At 32.0% G+C, this 25,022-nt stretch overlaps 2 protein-coding genes across 3 annotated transcripts; both read left to right on the top strand.

Annotated features, from left to right (window-relative positions):
• The first annotated feature begins 6,840 nt into the window (after positions 1-6,840).
• LOC21394126 (protein UPSTREAM OF FLC) lies at positions 6,841-11,198 on the top strand. Of its 2 annotated transcripts, XM_024176397.1 has the most exons (5): positions 6,841-6,995; positions 7,160-7,394; positions 7,506-7,575; positions 7,658-8,527; positions 10,232-11,198. In XM_024176397.1, the coding sequence occupies exons 2-5, from the start codon at positions 7,169-7,171 to the stop codon at positions 10,395-10,397; spliced, it is 1,332 nt and encodes a 443-aa protein (XP_024032165.1). In that variant the 5' UTR covers positions 6,841-6,995; positions 7,160-7,168; the 3' UTR covers positions 10,398-11,198. The 2 variants fall into 2 exon arrangements, with proteins under 2 accessions (XP_024032165.1, XP_010112912.1); XM_010114610.2 differs by having other exon boundaries at positions 6,841-7,394.
• Positions 11,199-20,385: 9,187 nt separating this feature from the next.
• On the top strand, positions 20,386-24,803 carry LOC112094732 (protein ALP1-like). Its single transcript, XM_024176409.1, has 2 exons — positions 20,386-20,531; positions 23,619-24,803. Exons 1-2 carry the CDS (start codon positions 20,399-20,401, stop codon positions 24,662-24,664), a joined length of 1,179 nt encoding a protein of 392 aa, XP_024032177.1. The 5' UTR covers positions 20,386-20,398; the 3' UTR covers positions 24,665-24,803.
• Positions 24,804-25,022: the final 219 nt, after the last annotated feature.

Below are 25,022 nucleotides of genomic sequence, written 5' to 3'. Positions count from 1 at the left end.
AGTAAATTAATATTAATATTAGGAATGAGAGTCTCAATCTCAAGAGGGGGTATGGGAGTGCCAATCTCATTCTTCAATTCTAAATTTGAGCGGGGCCCACCAATCTTACTCTCATTTCAGGATAAAAAAGAACAAGTAAATATGAGATTGACTATCATTCTCCACTCTCATTCTTCAATTATGATAAGTAAACATGTCATTAGTTTTTAGACTCCAATAACCCATTATTTTGGTAATTATAGATTTTAGAGTAATGTAATAGGACATTAATGGTGTTTAATACCTCTTGAATCTTAGTATGAGACTCACAAATAGAGCCTATGATGGTGCTTAGAGTGGTGCCCCTGGCATTTTTTCAGATTTTGTTTCGTGAAATTTTTATCGCTGCTCTCGCATAAAACATTGAGGCTCAGTAGTGTCATTGTGAACGACCGACATAGGCGCAACATGTGTTGTGTGTAGAATTTGGGAAAAAAAGAATTTCCTTGTAACTTTGGTGGGTCATGGGTCAGAATTAGAAGATTGGTGTTCATAGAGGGAGGGTGTAATGAGCCGCATATGTGGGCCCTGAGACTCTTCTAAGTGCTTGCCTCGTTGGGGGCCCCACTGCATGTGCCCTTCCACCTGCGAACGTGCGTCTACCTGCATGGGAGAAGAGTTTGAACTTATGGACCATCTTGCCGATTAGTTTGACCAATCGAACCAGTCATGTTTTAGAATTCGTTTAATTTATTAATTTAAATTGAGATATAATTTTAGTAGTAAAAAAATTAAATATGATTATTTTTAAAAATATTTTATTATAGTAAAATTTAAATTCTAAACTCGAATCGATTAAATGAACGAAATCTTATTATTTTTTTTTATTTGATATTGGTTTTGCCCTTTTCTTATGACAGTTTTTTTTCACCTATTGGTCACGCTCAAAAGAATTCTATTTTTTAAATCCACTTCAACTTTTGGAGGCAGTCAATGACCGTAGTGAAATGAAAATTATTCTTTATATCTTCCTTAAAGAAATATTTCATAGTTTGGGCCAATATAGATGAAAAGTTATGTCCATGTATATCCTCACTCTTGTAACTCAACTCAAGTGACGTTTTATTTATTTTCTTAAATTATATGCCAATGATGCTAACAACCTCAGTATCCATTATTTAGAAACAACAATAACAATTCAATGTGGTGTAATTTGACATTAGTAGTGTGATCGGACACCACCACTATCTACACAATGGTACGTGAGACGTGCACTTTTGTCTTTTTTTTCTTTTTTTTTTTACAGTTTTTAAAAATATCTTTTGGAATATACCTTTTTTTTTTATCCATTTGACATTAACTCAAATATTTGTACTTTTTATATTAAAACGAGTCAATGGGTAGAATTTTTTAAATGTGATACTTTCATTAAAAAAAAAGTACAATTCAACCTAATTTGATCAAGTATTGTTCTTTTCATAAAAGAAGGATCCCATTAAGGGCTCATTAATGGGTCGTTTAGTTCACTGATTTGAATTTTTAATTCGAGTTAGGATGTGATTTTACGTGAAAATTTTTTATTTTAACAAAAAAATTAAATATAATTATTTTTTAAAATTATTTATTATAACAAAACTTAAATTTTAAACTCGAATCGATAAATGAGATCTAAATGAATATAGTACTCTATTTACCTGCATAATTTCCTCACATATCGCCAGATGTCATACACAATATACTAACTAATTAAGCTCTTTTAAAAATAATAATAATAATAATAATAATTGAGCTCTTTTATTTCATTAATTATGTATTTTTATAGGAAATTACGTATTTTTTATAAGACATAACATATTTGATGATTAGTCTTCAACCATTCACAGGGGCAGTTGTGTCTTACGCTTTTTTTATTTTTTTTTGGCCTGAAAATATTGGTGTTCTCAGTATCGAAAGGACGATCAACAAAGGGAAGATCACGAGAGCTAGAAGACAACCCGCCCAAAGATTTCACGGCAATGACGGCATCCACTTGCATATCTGGTCGTACCGATTCTCATTGCCATCTTTTGATCTGGACCGTCTACGTTGTCCAATCGTGTGATTCTGATTGAAACTTGCTCGATCTATCGCCGATATACATAAAATCTATCCACGTCATTACTTATTTGATTGATGAGATGGTAATTAACTGATGATATACCTGGTCAACGAGTTACAGTTAGTCTAATAATATACATTGCCTACGTGCAATGTGGGGTCCACTTTTTGCTTTGCGTTTAATTTTAGTTTTATCTTAAACCTGCGGAAATGAACTTTGCTCACGCAATCAACGCTGAAGAGTCAAAGGTTAGGTGAAGACTGTAAAGTTCAAAAAAAGGTAAGGACTTTAAAAGAAGTTTTTAGTCAACTCATCTCGTGGATTTGAATTTTGTTAGAAAAATTGAATTCGAGGACCTAGTTCCCAACTAACAAACTAACAAAGGATTGTTTTTTTTTTTTTTTTAAATGAAACTCAAAAAAAGTTTAAATTTGAGTTATAATTTTATTTAAGATTATATTTTTTTATAAAATTTGAGTTTGAATTTAAGTTTAAAGTTAAATTCAAGTTTAAGTTTTTCTAGTTCATAAACTTAAACTCAAGTTAATAAATAATATTTTTTTTATTTTTAAAAATGTTATAACTTTTTCATTTTAATTATGATTGAGATAATTTTTTTTTCTATGCATTCGCAACGAAAAGACGAACTAAACGTGTCCATTTGAGTTTAAAATTCAAATTTTTTATAGTAAAAAACTTTCAGAAACAGTCACATTTAATTTTTTTACTACAGTAAAAAGTTTTCACATAAAATTACATCTCAACTCGAATTAACAAACTAAACGGGCCCTATCTACTCACTAATAAAAGCCTGTTTGGTTCATAGATTAGAACCATTTTCAATTTATGTGTGTTTTTTGTGAGGGAAAATACTGTAGTGAACTATGAATCATGATTCAAGTCAGAGAACGAATCTTCCAACTAAACGGGCTCACTCTCGGCAGATTTTAAAGTTGCCATAGAATTTATTAGAAGCATGACCAAGAGGACCTGTGATTTGTGACCATGTATAAATTTCAATTAAATACATGCATTAATTAATATCTAAACCGCTCCTACCTAACATCTAGAACAAAATAATAGACTATTTCTTTATTTTTGACTGTGATTTATATGTTTCCCGTTAACAAATCAATTGGTATTAATTCGTGCAATTTCTTTATTTTTGACTCGTAAGAACACAAGATGACTTTAGCTGTTACCTCATGTATATGACTTGAGGCTCTCAGAGGATAAGGATAAGCATAATACGTATATGAATTGTAGTGGTTATTGAATTGAAAAAAAAATAATAATAATAAAAAAAAAGGGTCCATCAAATTAAGTTCACCGGTGGTTGGTTTCTCGTACCAATTATGCTGAAGTGTGTTAGAAAGTATAACCAAATTGAAGCTATTTTTACTGTAGTTTTTATGTATAACCGAATATGAGGTCAACTAATTATATACTTCAGACTCAGATGATGAGATCTATTAGCTGATTTGTTTAGATATACTATTCTTCTTCTACAGACAACGAAGGTTTTGTTTTTGTTTTTTTTTTGCCCCCACAACTGAGAGAAAATCTGAAGTAACTGTCTTAAATACGTGATAGGTGATCAATTATTACAGCCCTAAAAAAAATTAATTGCAGAACTGTCACGCTCCCAAGCGGGATGGGTGACGTAGAGCTCGATTAGAGATTAATAAAGCAGATTCCCAGACGAGCCCCACTCGACTGACTTAAAATATAAATGAATTAATACAAAATTCCGGAGCCTCTGACACACAGGGATTCACCCCACAAGACATACAGTATCGTACATACATGCTCATGTAAACTAGTAAATCCAAATATTACATAAGTTTACAGAATTTATCAAATTCCTTACATTTGTCCAAGAGGATGTCCACGATCCGCTCTTGATTCCAACAGCAGCACAACTCAACTGCTCCGTAGCAATTATCCAGCTACAGTGTCCCGCTCCTAGAGTCTCCTGGGAGGGGTTTAATACATTTGAAAAATAAAACGTGAGCGAAAGGCCCAATAGGATGTTATTTACAAATACGTAAAGTAAATAAATAGATAAAGTGCAAGTAAATAAATAAATGGGTACGTAAATAAATAGACGTTCAGTTCCAACAGACAGCCGGAACCTTATATCATTTTTCTCAAAGGAAATAAATGTAAAATCTCCATATTACAGGCTTCAGCAAGTAATTAGTACCAATTACTTACCTAACCAAGTGCCTCACCTACCCGGACCGAGTTTCGGGTTCTGCCCTCGAGGATGCACTCTCCGCATCCTATCTAGGCTTACAGCAATAGACTCTATTACCAGTTCACAAGATCTCTTTATTAAGAAATCATTCATTAACATTTTGAAATCGTTAATACGACCCCACGAACTACTCAAGCCGCGGGCCCCATGACTGGACAAGCCATGAGGTTCCATGACTAAACAAGCCATGGTTTTCAAAACGTTTTCTTTCACAAACCAATCCCTTTCTTTAAACATTTTCAAGGCCAAAATCCTTTTTGAAAATAGGCTCACAAGGAAAAGGGATAAAAATCCTACCTCGCACTATCAAACCTGGGACTAGCGTCACCTTTTTCGGCTTCCACTTCCTCAAGCCCCTTCAGTCTGAATCCTCAGCGATCACTGATGCAAGACAACACTTTAGGATTAATTCTCATTCCCAAAGCAATCCAAATCTCAATTTCCAACCAAGATTTCCTATTAGTGTGCCCTAATCCATTTTCATGTTTCAAATTATCATTCCAAGGGTTTTCAATCACAAATCAAGGATTAAAGATGCTAATCCATTCATCTCAAGTCCCCAAATGAAGCTAATTTGGGTTCTCCCAGAAAACAGGAGTCAAAACAGCAATTTCAGGCCAAACAGGGTCAAACCCGTGTCAACCGGTCGACTGGTGACAGAGCAGTTTAACACTACCAGTCGACCGGTAGTGTGCGTCCGGTCGACCGGTTAGCCTGCAATCTGGTCGACCGCATAGGTTGACCATTTTCCATGTGATCCGGTTGACCGCACTGGTCGACCGGTGGAATCAGCTGCGCGAGAGAAGCTCGCGAAAATCAGTCTAAAATCTGTAAATCTCAGTCCCAAATTGAAATATTTCAAAGGAAAACTACTAGATCTGGGTTCTAGGTCCTAAAACAAGTCCAAAGAACCCAAGATCTCCAATTTCTACCCTAGTTTTACTCAAAAATCATCAAAATCCGGTTTGAACCAAAAATAAGTTTTGAAATTAAAAAACTTGAGATTCAAGAGAGGTTATTTCAGCAATCTTACCTCGAATCCTTCTCTTGACGTTGAAAACTTCTTTAAATCTTTCCTTGGTTCAAGATCCATTTGATTTGGGACAAAAAATGAGAGAGAGATGCACGGGAGAGTGAGAGAGAGGGAGTGAAAGAGAGAGAGAAAGTGCACGGGAAGGAAGGAAGGAAAAGAAAAAGAAAGAAAAGAAAATGGAAAGAAAATGGACAAGTGTCAATATTTTTAAAAAGCAGTCCAGAAATGCGCCCATACATACTTCTGGTTTAAAATAAATTACTGAGAATAATTTAAATACCTTGGAACTATTTAAACTCACACGTGTCATAAAAAATTTATTAATTAATACTCAATTAATAATCCAGATTAGGCACACTAATAATCTCAATTACCTTAATTAATCTTAATTAATTCTTCAGGGTGTTACAAGAACACATGTGAACAAGTTTTATATAGGGAAGGGAAAAAGGGGTCAACAGTTGGTGATAGATTTAGGCCTTGTACGATATACTAATTTGCAAAAATACCCTAAAACACATTTTTTAGAGTTCTAACATTTAACTGTAATAGGTTACTCTTTTAATAATAATTTTTCAAATTTTAGATAATAATTTGTTAAATTACGCCTGTCACTAGAGACCCACCGTCGGTGACATCTGTCAAATTATTATTAATAATTAGTCAAATTACGTACTCAAAAGAGACAAATTTAATATGCCAATGTGGAGATATAAATTTTTTTAATAATATCATTTTAAGGAGTATTTATTAAAATTACTCAATAACTTACTTGGAACAAATTAACAAACAATATATAATAAAGGACACATTTTAAAAAATTAATAATAAACAACAAAAATAGGTCACAGATTTAGAACTATTTTTTTAAAACTTTTTTTTTTTAGAAAAACAATCACGATGATAAAGCTGTTGCATACCGCATACCTAAATAATATCACAGGAGATAAGTTATATGAATTTTTTGAGAAATAGATTGTCCATATGCCTCGTTTATTAAGATAAAAATTGACTCATACTCAAGACCTTATCAAGAAAAACAAACAACTTTACTAACCTACCAAATGACCTGTAAAAATTTGTAGGCAATGTTCTTAATAAACACATAAAAAAACACACACACACAACTCATGAGTAAATCACGATAAGACTTTTGGACAAGGATAACACCGTGGCCTCTAAAAGAAGGTAATTTAAGAACTTGTTTGTTGTTTAATCTCGTGAATCTAAGTACCAAACAAAATCTTTTGATATTTTCCTTTAAGGGAAAAAAAAAAACGTAACAAACGAAATAAAATAAATATATTTTTAAAAAACAAACAAAATAAAATAAATAGAAGTGTTGACAGTGATGGGGAGTACAGAAATCTCAAACAGGCATCGTTTGTTGGATAGCTGTTGTCCGCAGCATCCACAATTTGAATATAATCTCCCTTCCCCACTCCACCATTCCAAATGTCGACCCTTTCCTTTCACACACAGTGACTTCCTCAATCAACTCAAAAATTCAACCCTCCTATAAATCTTCCAAAACCCCGCCTTTCTCATAATTTTCCTTTCTCTTCCCTCTTTGTTTTTCCCTCTCCTCTTCCTACTTTTTGTCCATTTCCTCTCTCTACACCCTGGTAAGTCACTTTCCCGCAGTTTCCTCGGCCATCTTTCTCTCTTTCGATCGAGTCTCGGTATTCAAACCAAACACAACAAAAACAACGTTCTTTGTGTAACTAGTTACAAGCATGTGTGTGTATAAGCTACAATAATAGTCTTCTTACGTCTTTGTTGGTGGCAGAGAAGGAATATGGCGGTGATCTCAAGAGGACAAACGGCAGACCTCCAAAACCATTACAAGCGATGGAAAGAGAGATCAGAAACCAGCCCCGAAAGGAACAGAGTTTGGACTGAACCACCCAAGCTCAAGGAGAGAAAAGTCCCTGTTGTTTACTATTTGTCTAGGAATGGTCAGCTCGAGCACCCCCATTTCATGGAGGTTCCTCTTTCTTCTCCCGAAGGACTCTATCTCAGAGGTATTTTTACTTCTAAAGTTTTTTTTTTTTTTTTTTTTCCTTTTTTCGTTTGGATTTTCTTGGTTGCCAAACGGAAAAATAATGTTGATGTGTTGAATTTCTGATTCTCAGACGTCATTAACCGATTAAACGCGCTCCGAGGCAAAGGCATGGCCACCATGTACTCCTGGTCTTCAAAGCGGTACGTTTACACCGATCAATATTTGCCGTCCAATGAAAATGGTAATTATTTTCATTTTTACGTTTTTTTGTGGAATAATCAGAAGTTACAGAAATGGATTCGTGTGGCACGATTTGTCGGAGAATGACTTCATCTACCCAGCGCATGGGCATGAATACGTTCTCAAGGGCTCGGAGCTTCATTTGGACCCGGTTTATGATCCCAAGGTCCTCGAAACGGCGTCGTCGCGGTGCCTGAAGCCGCCGCCGGAGCTGCAGAAAAGCTCCGGAGACGATGACTTTCCGGCGGTCGTGAGGCGGAGGAACCAGTCCTGGAGTTCAATCGACCTCAACGAGTACAAGGTTTACAAGGCCGAGTCGTTCGGCGAGTCCGCCGGTAAAGCCGCCGCCGATGCGTCGACTCAGACCGACGACAAGAGAAGGCGACGGCGAGCGGCGAGGGAGGAGGAAGAGAACGAGAAGGTTCGAGAAGGAGGAGGGAAGAGTGAAGGGGAAATCTGCGAGAATCAGAGTACGGAGCTGAGCAGGGACGAGATTTCGCCGCCGCCGTCGGATTCGAGCCCGGAGACGCTGGAGTCGCTGATGAAGGCCGACGGACGGCTGGTGCTGTGCGCCAACGGAGAGAACGAGGAGGGGCCGGATCGGACGGCGGGGAATTGCCCAAGTGGAAGGACGAGGGCGTCGTCGGTTCTGATGCAGTTGATATCTTGCGGTTCCGTGTCGTTTAAGGACTGTGGGCCCACGTTGGTGAAGGATCATGGGCTGTCGCTGATTGGGCAGTACAAGGCTCGGCTGCCACGCGGAGCAGGGAATCAGGTGGGGGCTACGACGGAAAGGTCAAACTTTTCGGGGTCAAAATTGGAAGACAAGGAGTATTTTAGCGGGAGTTTGGTGGAGACAAAGAAAGAGGCGATTCCTGCTTTGCAAAGGTCTACTTCCTACAATGCTGATAGGTGAGTTTCTTTTTCTTCAGCTTGTGGAATCTTTGTTGAATTTTTTCTTGATTATTGTTATGGAAGTTTGGAAAATTATCTTCTTAAATTTTGTACAAACACGTGACTTTGTATTTAAATTTATGGACGATATAAAAATACTTTTGTGCCTTGATCGGATAATAGAGAATGACCCCATAAGATGTAAAACCTATTTTGCAAATTTTTTTGGCATATAGTACTTGAGCATTTCATGAGTTAAATGGAAAATGCATCCATGTGAAAAATCTGAAAAATGGCAATAGTTGCAAGAATTGTTGAAGCTACGTCGTTTTAGAATTAGAATAACCTCACACGTATCACTGTTTTTGATAAACAAACAAAGAGCTGTTGTGTAATGAGTCCAGATTCTACTCCGGTTATAGAACAACATGGAACTTAGGGTGCGTTCAGTTCATAAATTAAAATTATATGATTAGAATCATTTTTAATTTACCTGTATTTTTTGTGAAAAAAATACTGTAATGAATTACGAATCATGATTCGAATCAGGGAACGAATCCATTTACCAAACATCACCTTACTTTATTTATTAGTTATTATCTGTCAAAACTACAGTACAAGTGCTTGTAGTTCAGAGATAGTGGTAATAGAGTACTAGTAACACCCCCCAAAGCTATATTGAAGATAACCTAATTGGGGTTTGGTAATGTTTTGACTACCTTAATCAACGTAGTATTTCACATATGTTACACCTAAATGCAGGAAGTTTGCGTGAAAAGGAAGGTAACACTTAAGAGGACGTTTGTTTATTATATTTGTCTTGATTCTGAATTATAATTTATTATTTTTTATTGTATTTTTCTCTTAAAAAATCACGTAAAATAAAAAAAAAATTTAAATTATGATTGACTTATTGTACCTAAAATAAAAAGACTTTTATGGTAAGCTAAATATAGAAACCATAATTTAGTCATAAAGCGACGGGGTATAAGGGGTTTTTTCCTTTTTTTGAAAAAAAATTAATATATGGGGTAAAATTTGTTCTTGTGAAACTTGACACGAGAGTACCTACTTCTCAAAGAGGAGTAAAATGATTTCTTACATTTGCCCAGTTGCCTTTCCTGCCTGTGGCTTTGGGTCAGAAAATTTGATTCTCTGATAGCCCTTTTGGCCTGCTTTGGATTTGAATGCAAGATTCGTACGGAGTTTTAACACAAAAGCCAGCTGGCTTTCTTTATTTTGTTGTGCAAACTCAACATAGTATTACATTTGCACTGTACTTCGCTACATAGCACAGAAGCAGGTAGGTAGCTGTAGACAAAAATCCGGGTCATGATTATCATACTGAAAGCTGACCCGTCCGTCTGATTAATGGGGCATACGTAACTTGTTATCTGATCAATGTGGGACCCAAAACCAGGATATCTTAGCTGGTGAATTTAGTTCATCAAGATCTCTTTAAAGCCGCCCATCGGGTAAAAAAGGTCAGCGGAAAGGGCCAAGGGGAACCACAAAAGCAAAAGGAGTAATTGAATTCTGTTTCCTGATGCTCGGGACGAGACTCATAAAGCAGGAGAAATGGAGTATTTAATTGAATGGGTTGACTTTTTGTTCAATGATGACTTGCTTTTTGGCCTTTTCATATTTTTCTATTCTTTTGAGATTTACAAGTATAGGAATTAGAGTAATTTTAATAATTTTAAATTATGCCTCGTTTTGCAGGAGTTCTCAGTTGGAATTGGCTAAAGAAGAAATAGGAGTTCGAACAAAGTGCATACCAAGGAAGCCAAAGGCAATGCCATCCAAGAAAGAGTGCAACATCATCACTTCTTGTGGCCATGGAAGTAGTAGCGAAGGAGGAAGCAAAAGATTTGACATTCACACATGAGTCAAAAAGATGGAGAAAAATGTGAAATTTGCGGTTTGTAATTTGTACATTGAAAGTTGGTATGTAGTTTGGAGCTGAAAACACAGAAGAAAGAATGTGGTAAAGAGAGAAACGTGAACGACAACGAGAAACATGGCAAAATTATGCGGTGGTTGAATTGCATGTCACGGCATTAGAAGGCACGTAAACTAAGGCCGTGATTGTGAAAAAAAGAATGTGGCTTAGGAATCATATAAAACTCTTTTTATCTTTTTTGTCGAAACTAGGTAGCCCGTTGACTGATAGTACATTCTAGTTTGGCGTTTATGAGTTGGGATATTTATATTTGGTGCCTTGGTGTTAGTGGGGGGTTGAAATTTTGCCTTAAATTTTTGTGATGTAGTGGAAGATTGTGACCAAATGCTTTGACTTGTGAGTCATGGAAAACGACTATGTTCCTAGGTATTAGAATCCACTTTGGCTAGCCACATCGTTTCCTAAGCACGCACGTGACTTCTATGGGAGTCTGATTTCTCAGAGCCGGCATGTTATAAAGATTAGAGAGGTATTTTGGTTCCTTCAAGAAAATGCCAAATGCCAATTCCATCGCTTATTTTGCTAGTTTTGCTGGGCTATTACGAATGAGTATGAAATCTATGGTATCTAGTGGCGGGTTTGTAAACAAAAGTAATTGTTAAGTGAATAAACCTAGTTGGATTTCACCATGTTAACCAACTTGAAGTTCTTGGATAATAACCGACATTCTGTTTAGAGTGTTCAGTGATGAAATTACGGGGAAAGGAGATAATTATTTTTAGAGTGTACGAGTCTAGATTTTTTATTTTATATTTTTAATTGATATTTTTTTTGTCAAATAATTATATTAGTTAAAAGATATTAATTAAAGAGAAATGTTAGTATCACTATTTTTATTATTCTATTTATCACTTTCTGTATTTTATTTGACATGTGAATTCTATTATTTTATTTTCTATTTAAATAATAATATATCAAATTAGTGAAGTCCACATGTCAAACAGTAAATACAGAATGTGACAGAAAAAGTAACGTTAACATTTATTTGAAAACCCAAGTTTGGCCCAGTATATAGTTTATGATCTTTTTCTTCAGTTTATGATCTTTTTCTTCAAAATATTAAGGGTAATCTTGACAAATACTCTTTAAAAGTACACAAATTATGATTTTTATTATTTATTCTTGATTCATAACCTTCTTAATTAAATAATTACACTAAGAAAATGATATTTATTAAGAATAATGAGTAAAAGTTTAAATTCACGTATTTTTAAAGATAAATTATTTATTTTTTTCAAACATTCAAAAGGCCGTGATAGGCCCAATATCTTATGATAAACAAATAAAGAACACAGAAGAGAAAAACCTGAAGCACAAAGAATAGAAGAAAAGAGGAGGGCCCTGTGAGATGAGATGCGTGGACTGTTATGCAGATGTTAATTATACTTCATGAGTAAGAATCTAGGAGTTTTGCTTCTTCTTCCTAATTGTTTCTTCCACAAATTTGCTCTTTGGCAAGTTTTATAGAAAGAATGCTATAAATCTGAAGCTAGAGTTTTGCCTTTCTGAAAAGAATGATGTGCTTAAACATAAAGGGTACATGCAAATCGTTTTGCTAACGGTAACGGGGACAAAAAAAGATAAAGGATAATATAGTGGTTTTTGTCTTAATTATTTAGCAACTAAATTTTTGTTAGTTCGTTGAGAAATGCTAGTATCACTATTTTTTTCACTTTTTTTGTTATTTTTTACATTTATTATTTGACACGTAAACTCTATTATTTCATTTTTTATTTAAATGATAATATACCATAACTAACATGTGCCAAACAATTAATGCATAAAGTGACAAAAAGAATTATAGAAATAGTAAAGCCATTTCTCATAGTTAGTTTGCAACTTCATCACTTTTTTTAGATTAATTTCAAAAATTCCCTCCGAACTATGACCATTTTAACATTTTGTCCCTCGAATTTTAAAAAGTAACATATGTTCCCCCAAATTTTATTCCGTTAACAAATTTTATTCGTATGTTACAATGATTGACAGAAATCACCACGTGTCAAGTACATAACCCATCTAAAGTGATATTATCGTAAATTTACCTGCAACAACTTTATATTATTAAAAAAACAATAAAAAAAAACTCAAATGCGTTAAAAAAAACTCATTTTAACACGGAGACCAATATCTCACGTATCAAAACTAAGATAAGAACCTCTTATTTTCAAAGCTTAGGTTTTGATAGAGAAACAAAAGGAAATCCATGGCCGAAGAGTTCATTGCTGACTCTACAAACGGTGTTCCCATGAATACCGCCGCCGCCGCCAAAGCCCCCAATTCTATCTCCCCCATCATCCTCGGCTGGTTCTATGAGATTAGGCCAATGTGGCATGGTTCATTCTCTCTCTCTCTCTATCATCTCTCTTCTTTTTTGTTTGGCTTGTGAGAAATTACGGGAAAATGAGGTGGAATATTTGAGTATTTCAGTTGTTCTTTAATCATATGATTTTTTCATAAGGTCAAGACATAAGTTTTTTGGGTTTGTATGATTGGTTTGTATATAATATTCATGTGTGGATCTACTTTATATGCAGGGGAGGCACACTGCTTAAGGATGGAGAAAATCTCACGATCTTTCATTTTTTTTGACGTAATGATAACAATGAAAGCAACCAAAAAAAAAAAAGAAAAAAAAAGAGAAAAATATATATAATTTTAAAAATGAGAAATTATCTGATTAAGAGAATATAAACGTAATTATATTTTTAATTCTCACTAAATAAGTGATACGTGACTATTCTGTTCATTATTATAACAGAAAGATAAAACTTGTTAATAAAATAAAATTTAAGAGAACAAATGTTATTTTTTAAAATTTAAAGAATAAAATGATAAAAAAGTCATAAAGGAATTTTGGAAAATTTTTCTTTTTCCCTAAAATTGCAACTTCATCATTTGTTAAAAGACATTTTCCATTTACTTTTGCAGCTTTGCTTTGAGTTACGTCTGCCTGTGGACAAAGACGACGTGAAAGCTATTGAAGATTATTCAGTGTTCTTGGACCAGACAATACTGAATCATCAACACGAAAAAATATTTGAAATAGTATGAAATAGGCTAATATAAAAATTTTAAGAAAGTATATAGGTTAATTTTTAGTTATAAAAATCAATAGGTTATAACTTGTTAAGTTATGGTTCATAACCTAATAAATTATAGATAAATTTGTCAAGTTATAGTTCATAACCAAGTTATGGATAATAACTTGTCAAGTTATGATTCATAACCAGATAAATTATGGACGAAAACAGTAATTTAACCTATTTATTAACTTATATAAACTATTGACCTATTAATTTTAATTTATCTCAAGTTTTAATCTATTTTTTTTTTCTCCCTATAAATATGTAAAACTCAAAACTGCTATTAGGCTTCGGAAGCGCCAGGAGCCCAATTGCAACGCTCGTATAAACTCAAAACTCACAGGAGAATATTCTTTCTTTCTTTCTTTTCCTTTTGTTCTAAAAAGTGAAATATCTTTGAAGAGAAATTATAGTAAATAATAGATTTTAAAATAAATTAAATAAATAATAAATTTTAAAATTATTTAAAATAAATAATAATTTATTGTATAAATGTATCATTTAAAATTGGAAAAATAATTAATTTGATAAAAAAATTTAATAGTCATAAAAAAAAATTTACATAAAATTTTTTTTTTACTAATAATAAATAAAATATTTATGCAATAAACTATTTTTTACTTTAAATAATTTTACAATATGTTATTTACTTAATTTAGTTTCCTCAATATGTTGTTTACTATAAAATTCATTATATTCAAAGCTGATGTAGGAATAGAGCCAAGAAAACATAAAATTCTAGAATCATCATCACAATGGTAATAACAACACAAAGCAATTATAAAATAATAATAATAATAATAACACAAAGCAGAGAGAATTTATAACTTCCAATTATTTTCTTTATGTGGCAATATATAATCATAAACGAAAAAATTACCAATTACTGCATTTATAACGAGAGAGAAGCATTTTATTATACTGCGTGATTGAAAAACTGTCTGCCTTATGGGAAAAAAATAATAATAACGCACACACAAACAAATGTGTTATATATGCAACACTTCATCAACAAATGAATAGTTTCTCTAAAATAAGGAACAGATCATTACAAAACTAGTAACAAAAAATACAACAATCGTATTCAAATAAGGAACAGATCTTTTCTTCCTCTTTTATTTGTTCTTTCTTGATGGGCTCTGGATGCTTTAACTCTTTACATTTATTATTATTAGTTGAAGAACTTTTTTTTTTTTTTTTTCATTTTTCTATAAGGAGGTCCTAATATCTTTTAAAAATTTTATAGTTTATGTTTTAATCATTGTTTTCTTAAAAATTAAATCTAATAGAAAAAATATTGAATAGAGCAACTCTAAAAGGAAAAAAGTTTTTTTATAGGGATAGGCAAAACAAATTATTTAATGGTACATGTGAAAAAATTTATTTGGAGAAAGTGCGGATAAAATGTTTTTATAAAGACACATTTGAAAACAAGATATTAAAGATTATTTATTGGGTGTATATAGAAAAAAGTATTTAAGAGGGTCATTTTGCAAGAAAAAAAGTTTTAATTAGGACATATATGAGAGAAAATTATTTCAATAGGACAATTAGAGAAAAGAATATTTATGAGGGTCACATTTGCGAAAGGAACAAAAAAAAGAAAATGAATGTAATGCATAGGAAAAAAAAGGAGGCAAGAAAGAAGCGAGAGGGAAAAAAAAAAAAGAAAAACAAAGTTAAAATAATTATTTTTTTTGAGTTAATGTAGAGAGAGAATCATGCTAAACGTTTCGCACCTCCTACAGAAAAATCAATTCTCCTAATGGATTATTATTATTATTATATAGCCTTTTTTCCCCTCTAAGTGGACTAAATGAAGATTGAATTTCATGAATTTTTAAAGTTCTAGCTTACAATTTGATATATCTATAAAAGTTGAAATTAGACTTTATTCCCTAAAGCAATCAAAATTTTGTATTTAAAAATTTGGAATATCCTACTGGCCTTATTTCCTTCCGGCCCAGATGAAGATAATCAACTATGTATGCATCCAATCCAAAGTACGTAATATACGTTAAAAATGGAAAGAGTAATTATATTTGCACCTACTAAATTTATTAATACCCCCACCAAATCATAATTTATTATTATTATAATTTTATCCTATATTAAAATTACATAAAAACCCATTAATATATCCTTTCAAATTATAAATAGAAATAATATTTTTTTCAAAGAAATAAAAATACATATACCAACCGATGATAGAAATTGGTAACTATAATTAATGTTTTCGTTCTCAATATATATATATATATATATATATATGGCTGCAAGTAACTTTGATGCTCTTGTAATGCAAGCAGACAAACCAGATTGCACAAATTAATAACATAATCAAATTAGACTCAAGAGTCATAGAAATAATGTCACAAATATTGCTGTACACGATGCGAGTTTATTTTGCTTAAATTTGTCATAAAAATGTGCGTTTATACAAATATAGGCACTTAGAATTTAGAAAAACATGCGACAACTGGACAATCATTTTGTTGAGGTAATATTTTGTACTTTCTCTGACTTGAATTTTATGATATTAAATTTCTCGGGTTTATGTTAAAGATGTTGACAAATAAACGTATAGGATAAAAGTTGATGAATAAAAATATTTTGAAAAAGAAATATACAATTAATAGTTAAAAGGAATTATAAAAAGAATTATATTATTTTATAAGTCAAATTAAGATTAACATTACCATAGGATATAAGAGGGTTAAATTAGGTCTTGTAAAAATAATATCTATAAAAGGATATATCTTATAAATTTTTATTAAATTAGTATTAATTATTAAGGGTATTTATAAATTTTGGAGGTGCAAATATAACCACTCAAAAAAATTAACCAAGGATAAAAAAACATTTTTTTGTTTTACCTTTTTGAGGTTATTATAGACCCCATTTATTTTACTGATTCGAGTTTTACTAAGTAAAAAGCTCTCGCATACAGTCACATCTAACTTTTTTTTATAGTAAAAAACTCTCACATAAAGTCACATCTCAACTCGAATTAAAAACTCAAATCAGTGAACTAAACAGACCCATAATTAACTGGTCGAGCAAATACAACTAGGATTGTTCCTTGGTTAGTCAAAATCCAGAATTGACTTTGGATTTGGAAACCGACCACTCTCTTAAATTTCTGTCCTTCCTAAGTTTATGCATAGTAGGATAAGTTGAGGGAGAAATCTATTGAGAAATTAAGAAAGGTGTGAAATCTAAAGGGGAAAAAAATAGAGAGAAAAAAAGGAGGCTAGGATTTCTTATTAAATTGCTTAAAAATAAAAGGATTTTATATGTTGTTTCATCTTTTTTAGGAAATGTTCTCTGTTTATGAGTCATCAGATCTGTATTACATATAATCAAAAGTCAAATTAGATTGAAAAAATAATACAAATCAGACGGTTGATAAGTAGGAAACACCGGTGTTCAAAAAATACACCAGAGAAATTCTTAAAATTAAAATACATCAGAACATAAAGTTTTTAAATAAGAAAAAGACTATTATATCCTTACTAAAGATAAAGACTAACAACTAAGAGTGCGTTTGGTTGTAGTGGGAGAATGGAAATAGTAATGAGAATGATAATGATAATGGTAATGAAATAAAAAAAATTGATTAATTTGTTTGGTTGTAATTTTAGGAATACTATGAAATGGAACATGAATATTTTCATATTGACAAAATTATCCTTATATTATATATAACATTAATATTTTATATATCAATATAATTAATATAATATAATAAAATTATTATTATATAATATATTATATAATTATGATATAGAATATAATAATATTATTAAAATAGTTAAATTATATTAGATTAAATAAATATATTATAATTAATATATTATATAACCATAACGTGTGTAATACACTATGATAGATAATAATATTATAATTATAAGATTATATTTAAATTTTGATTATATTAATTATTATATTATCATTAATAAATATAATATAATATATAAAATTATTATAATATTATTATAAAATAATAATTATATAATATATAATATTATTATAATCTTATTATAAAATAATAATTATAAGATATTATAATTATAATAGCATAATTATAATATCATATTATTAAAATCATTATAATATCATATTATATTATAAAATAATAATATTAGAATAAGTATATAATTATGATATTATTTGTTACAATATTACAATTATATTATATTATATCATATTATTTTATTGTGTTATTATGTTATATACAATTACATTATAATATATTATAATTTATAACTATATTATAATTATATTATATTATATCATAATATTTTTATTATATATTATATTATATTACATATTATAAGATATAACTACTATATAATATATTTTAATTATATTATAATATTAAAGGGTAATTATGGAAAAAATAAAGAAAATAACTTGGAATGGTTATTCCTCTCATATGAGGAAGGAATGATGATCCATCCAAAATGGATGAATGACCATTCCTTTTGAATGACTATTCATTTCTTATAAATCCAACTAAACATCAAACTTGAATTCCATTCCATTTTATTCCTTTCCTTTCTACCCAACCAAACACACCCTATAGGTAAAGACTAATATTATTTAATAAAAGGAACATAAGTATTCATGCCCTTTGAGTAGAAATATTTCTTTGCATTTACTGAAAAAGTTTTATGCGTATTTTTGAATATGCTAGACAATTAAGTCGTAGAATATTTATTGGATCAAGTAATTTAGCATAGTCACAATTTGAATAAGCCGTAATTCTAATTTTCTCAGGAGTTCTAAATTCGTGAAAAATGGTAATGGTATATAATGAGATTCACAGGTTGAGACATGTTTTCGTAAATTTTAGGGACTTCCAAGTTCCAGTTCATTTATAGTCCAAATATGGAATGTTATAACCGTCTAAAATTTTGCAACTCGTTTTGAAATCCAAATATAGAAGGCTATGACTATTTTGAACTGAGCTCTGTTTGCAGGATATGGAGTTTCCGTTTTGGGGCCACTTGTGAAAATCAATCACAACCTAAACCTAGGTAGTAAGTAATAAATCAATTTAAACTCCTTCAATACTTTAGAGTCCTACATATGCAAAAGTACTAACCTAAAGCTTAAAATGTGAATGTGTAGACGTACAACATTTAAGAAATTATATCGACTTAAAAAATTGCTTGACAAGATTCATCTACATGTTATTCAGATTTTTATCGACGTCAACGTAAATATGCTCAAGATTCATTCTCGTGAGTGCGGCATGTGTCCCAACTCAATATTAAAAATTCAGTATTTATAAAATTTCAATTATAACTTCACTTTATAAAAAAAAAAAAAATGTATACATATAATAGTATCAATATTCAACAATTAAAACTTATAATTATTCTCTAATTAGTAAATTATCACTAAGTTTTAATTTCAATATATTATCTCTAAGTTTTTTCATGACGCACTTATCAGAAAATTTTTCCGACAGCGTCGCTTAATCAGTAAATCGAATCATTCATACGAAAAATAAGCAAAGTTACTGCTTTTTAAAAAATGGATTATAAGAACATACTATCTTAATCGAATATGTTGCGTTTTTATCAAGAAGAAGAATCCAAAAGGTCAATGAGACCTTGATGTAGTTATATTCTTTATCAATTTTCACACCTCTGAAAATTTGTTTTTTTTAGAATATGTTTCGTCCCTTGTTATCATTGACACTAATCTTTTTTTTTTTTTTTTTTTCCCTGCGTTTCATAAGGAGAGCACGACTACTGCAGTCCAATTTTTTTTTACGAGGCAGGCAGTTTTGTGAAGTGTCTTTGGTATTTTACCCTAAAAGAAGGGACTACTAGATTGCTCAAAAAAAAAAAAAAAAAAAGGGACTACCAGATTGCTAAAAAAAAAAAAGGGACTACTAGAAAATAAAAACACTAAAAAAATGACATTTTATTTCTTTGAGGTAAAATTCCTTTGCCAATTATGGAATCACATATGTAAGGAACTTTCTAAAAAATAAAAAATATGGATGACTATTAATAGTTCATGTTTCTAAGCATCAAATAATAATCAAATCAAAATAATAAAAAAAAAAAAAATATATATATATATATATATATACACACACACACACAAAACTAATGAAGCAGATTTTACAGTTTAAAATTAAACGAAACCTGGTAAAATATGAAAAATATCTTAACAAAAAAAAAAGAAAAATTAATCGGTGATGATAATTTTTTGAAGGCGTACTTGACTCGACTCTCAATTTGTTCCTCCATTGTGTACAAATAAGTTACATCGTACCCTTCTCTCTCTCTCAAATCTAAACTGTGTATATGTAGAGAGAGAAAAAAAAATATATATATATACACACTCTCCGTCAAATTACCAATGCCCAAGTCTCTCACTTCTCTTGCCACATTGTCTTAAACCAGCACCAAAGCGCACATATATTTGCTTGGATTTTCCATCACTTACCCTTCTATCTCTCGAGAAAATAACCCAAAAAAAAAAAAAGAACTCATTTATATGTTTATTAATTTTCTCTTTGCATGTTTCAAATATTCAACACATAGCCATTTATAAGCAAAGCACTGCAACTAACAGTTTTCCCTTGGCGAACTACTCTTTTTGCATGTCGTGACTGAGTGAGCCACTTCTTCTTTCATCATTCTTCTTTCATGATCTTTATGTCTATGCGTTTTCTTTTGTTTTGTCTTATTTATTTTATTAAATGGGTATTTTTTTTTCCCTGTGAATTCGGACTTGAGTTTTGTTTGACTCTCTCGGCGGTTTTTGAAGCTTTTGGCTTTCTGGGTTTTGATTCAATTGGGTCGTTTCACGCTTATGGCTCCTGTAAGAGGGTCCAAAAAGAGGAAGAAGACTGAGAAGAAGCCTGAAGAGAATGCTTATGCTTCTGGGTCCTCCGAGAAGGACGGTCCTCTAGATTGGTGGGATGAATTAGTCAGGAGAATTAATGGTATATTTTCTTTGATGTTAATATTGTTTTTACTCATTATTGTTACTATAATTTTTGTTAATATTGTTAAATTCATTATTGTTTTTACTCATTATTGTTAATATTGTTATAATTTTTTTTCTTTTGCTTGTTATTATTTCTCTGATGTGTTTATTATTATTATTATTATTATTATTATTATTTTGTTGTTTATCTGATATATGCTTGATTAATGTGTCTGGTGTTGAACTGTCATATTCTGATAGGTTTGTTAGTTCTTTTCTGGTATTTGATGAAATTTTAGTTGATGGGTTAAATTCAGTTTTGTCTAAATCTATTTGCTTGTATGCTTTTATTTTCTCATTCAAGTCAATAGTTGGTACATTACAAATGAATTTGGGTAATATATATAAGAAGTGTTAGGAAAACAAACCCCTGAGTGGTAGCAGAAAAGAAAATAAACTGAAACAAAAATAATAGCAAACTAGAGAAGACAAAGATTTAGGTGGTTCGGGAAATTTCTTACGTCACGGAAGACGGGGAAAAATTTACTAACAGTTTCAGTATCACACACTTATACAACTTTTTTATTTTCTCTCTCTACCCAAAACCCTTTACACCCTTACCTATCTCTCTCACTCTCTACCCAAAATCCTTACACCCTTGCCTATCTCTCTCACTCTTCTCTCTCTCTCAAAAATGAGGCACTCTTTCTTTGTACTTTTCTTTGAACACACTTTTTTTTTAACACACATAAAGCCTTACATAAAGTACTTATTTATAGACTCTTAATAATCCTTGCCCAAAAATATAAAACAAAAACTTACTCAAAAAACGCAAAATATTAACTTTCTCATAATCAATTTGAGTCACTTACCTAACAAGGCTTTCTTGATAGTGGACAATGCTATGGCTTCTAATGTCTTTTATGCTTTGCAAGAGAAACTACAATCCTTTTGATATTTCTTACCAAAATGAGAACATTTTTTTCTCTCTCATTATTTAATAAATGTGGGATTTTGTTGGGTGTTTTAAGAAATTCTGAAATCTTAACATGGATAAAACGAATCATATGGATGCTTATATGCTTGATATCTTCCAATTAAGCTCCTTCTGTGGAATACAAGATCTTGATGATTCGGCCTTTTAGTGCTCGGATCTCATAGTTGACTCTAGGTTTTGAGCATTACCATAAGTGAAAATTACAACTCCTCTGCCACTGAAATGTGAAACTCATCTGAAAGAGATTTAGTTATAGTGACTGCAGTTTGGACGTTCAAACTCAGGAAATTGATTAGTTTGTGTAGTGTTAGAAAGCTTTTGTTGGATTCATAGGCCTTTTCCCTCCCAAAACAATTCTGGTACTTCTTTATTGGCCTGGTTTTCAGTAGCCTGCCTATGATGACAGTCGACTTTTTCGGATGAAAAATGACATGGGTGGAGCTAATAGTTTTGACTTGAGGCTTTGAGCGTGAGGATGTTTCTGTGAGAGAAATGTGTATTAGTATACAAACATCTTTGTACTATAGTTTATCAAAAAAGGTATGTCAAGTTGATCTTAGCTTTGAAGTATAAGTTAAACTTCAACCAAACATGCGTCTAGGATGAATGTTTGAAATAATTGATTTCGTGTGACCAAGAACCTTTTTATAATTTGCCACCCTTGGGATTTGTTGAAAGAGACTTAGAAATGGATCATTAACTTTTACTGTGATTAACTGGTGCTCTTAACTCTACAACAAGGATGATGTCTCATAACCCTTTTCTTTTGGCTTCTTGTTCATTTTTAGGGGGTTAAAGTCCAGTCTCTTCTATTTTCCGTTTCCCTGCATGTTTTCAAGTGCATAGATTAAAGAAAAGGGACATGGATACCTACAGAAGTATTGATGAAAGCTTGGTTAAATCTCATGTTTATAAACTTTGAAATGTTTTACAGACTATGGTAGGTTGGACTAGACAAGGTTTTATCTAGGACATACTGAAAAGTTAGGTAACAGAAACGATGTTATTAGTTTGTTTCACCAGTGCTTTGATATATTACAAATTAAATGTGTGGAAACGAGAAAATATTTATAGTTATTTGCAAGTGGTTTATTTCAGATCAAGTAAATAAAAAAATTAAAAAGACCAAAATGAGATAATACTTTGGTGTCTGCATAGTGAGAGGGTGCTTCTGTTCTCTGTTTGATGGAAACCAACTTGAATGTAGTAAGAGTGATGCAATCATAGATTATTGGAGTCCTTGTTACACGACCAGAAAAATTGAAGGCCCATTTTGGTTTGATCCTCATTTTACAACTGTTAAGTACTTTATATTTCTTGTATCTGATGGACTTGTTGATAAGAACTTACATTAACCGATTAGTTTTAAATAAATATTCTTAACAAGAATGGTAGAAGGTGCGAGACAAAGCAAAACAAAAGAGTCCGAAGTCTCTTATCATTGGTTCATTGGCCCAAAATAGGTGTCTTGAGTAAAGTTGATTCCAATCATAATGTGCATTTCTGGTATATGTAAAAGTAATGCAACTCTGTGTGGATCAACTTGTGCAAAAGAGAGCACATTTAGGATCTTTTAGTATTTAGATTATTTCTGATACCTAAAATGAAATAAGAGAAGATCATCTTAGGGAAAGACTCTTCTTTTCCTATGTTATTCAGCATTTAAGTGGGTTGTCTCTTGCTCACTGAGCAAGCACTAGCCACCAGTCCTGTAATCTTCTAACTGCATATGTGTATGGATTTGGCGTCAAGGGTTTATGTTCTTATGTAGTTAGACAATCATACGCAGTAAGTTCTGTTTCACAATATTTTCCGTCACTTGGATTTATCTGCAACACTTGGTGCACATAGATTAATGTATAATATGATTATGGTTGCCTTATTGTGTCCTGTTTTTACATCAGCTTTCCATATGCTTCGTATATCTCTGATGTTAATTGACAAAAACTGATGGTTTTAGCAAATTAGTACATATACCTATTTAATTGACATGAAAAGTGTTGATTCTATTATTTGTTGCAACATCCGACAAAGAAGCATTGAAGTCAAATAAAAGAACTCTAGTTTGGAGTTGTAAATATTGTTTTCCTTCTGCCTTCATGGCAGGTCTTCAGTCTCCATCAAAACGTTTAGACAAGTTTGAATCTGTTTTTAAGATGTCCCGGAAAACCTTTGACTACATATGTTCACTTGTAAAGGAAGACATGATGGTGAAGTCAGCTCATTTTGTGTTTGCGAATGGCAAGCCTATGTCTTTATGCGATCAAGTTGCTGTTGCATTAAGAAGGCTGAGCTCCGGTGATTCACTTGTCACAATTGGCGATTTGTTTGGGCTGAACCACTCAACCGTCTCCCAAGTGACGTGGCGATTTGTGGAATCCATGGAAGAAAGGGGGCTTCACCACTTACATTGGCCTTCCACAGAAGCGGAAATGACAGAAATCAAGTCCAAATTTGAGAAAATCCGGGGCTTCCCTAATTGTTGTGGGGTCATTGATACCACCCACATTGTGATGTGCTTGCCTGCTTCAGACCCCACAGGCGATGTGTGGCTTGATCATGAGAAGAATCACAGCATGGTCTTGCAAGCTGTCGTGGATGCCGACATGAGGTTCCGGGACATAGTCACTGGATGGCCAGGAAAAATGAAGGATTGGTTGGTTTTTGAGAGCTCAAATCTCTACAAACTTTGTGACAAAGGAGAGAGGTTGAATGGAAAGAAGGTAGAGATTTCCAAAGGATCAGAAATAAGGGAGTACATAGTTGGTGATTCTGCCTATCCTTTACTTCCCTATCTTGTGATCCCCTATGAAGGAAAAGAACTTTTGGAATCAAAGGCCGACTTCAATAAGCGTCATTCTGCAACGAGGATGGTCGCTCAACGCGCATTAGCTAGGCTGAAGGACATGTGGAGGATCATTCAAGGAGTAATGTGGAGACCTGACAAACACAGATTACCAAGAATCATTCTTGTATGCTGCTTGCTTCACAACATTATCATAGATATGGAAGATGAGGCGCAGGATGAGATGCCATTGTCTCACAACCATGACTCGAATTATCACCAAGAAGTCTGCGGAACCACAGACAACGAAGGTACGAACTTGAGAGAAAAGCTCTCTCTTTACTTGTCTGGAAGGATGCCACCTTAACTGCGTTCCATTTCTAATTGTTCAAATAGTTGTTTAAAGATTGTTTGTCTTTTAATCTACATAATTAATTTTCCCCGAGACAGACTCCCTTGAAATGAAAGTTATATTACAGGATCTTTTGTTTTAGACAAAAGTTTGATCAGGACCTCATATTAGTTATTCCATGTATTTGTTTTAGTAGAAATCATTGCTATTTTTCGATCTTCATCTGTTAAATTATCATGTTTATCTTAATCTAATACGATTAAAATGCATTCTACTAGTAAAGTAATAGCATAGAATTCTTGATACTTTTGCTAAACTTCATCGGCAGTGCCTCTACTCTTATTTGTTGATGTCCCAGTGTCCAAATTTTCAA

Source organism: Morus notabilis, unplaced genomic scaffold, assembly GCF_000414095.1.
Source record: "Morus notabilis unplaced genomic scaffold, ASM41409v2 Scaffold80, whole genome shotgun sequence".
NCBI classification, from domain to species: Eukaryota; Viridiplantae; Streptophyta; class Magnoliopsida; order Rosales; family Moraceae; genus Morus; species Morus notabilis.
This window is presented reverse-complemented; position numbering and strand designations above follow the sequence as displayed.

Bases quoted from the DNA above. Each gene is read 5' to 3' on its own strand.
- LOC21394126 (XM_024176397.1), top strand. From the start codon at position 7,169: ATGGCGGTGATCTCAAGAGGACAAACGGCAGACCTCCAAAACCATTAC. The intron at 7,395-7,505 runs GTATTTTTACTT...TCTGATTCTCAG, and splicing joins CGAAGGACTCTATCTCAGAG to ACGTCATTAACCGATTAAAC. The intron at 7,576-7,657 runs GTACGTTTACAC...TGGAATAATCAG, and splicing joins TACTCCTGGTCTTCAAAGCG to AAGTTACAGAAATGGATTCG.
- LOC112094732 (XM_024176409.1), top strand. From the start codon at position 20,399: ATGGCTCCTGTAAGAGGGTCCAAAAAGAGGAAGAAGACTGAGAAGAAG. The intron at 20,532-23,618 runs GTATATTTTCTT...CCTTCATGGCAG, and splicing joins ATTAGTCAGGAGAATTAATG to GTCTTCAGTCTCCATCAAAA.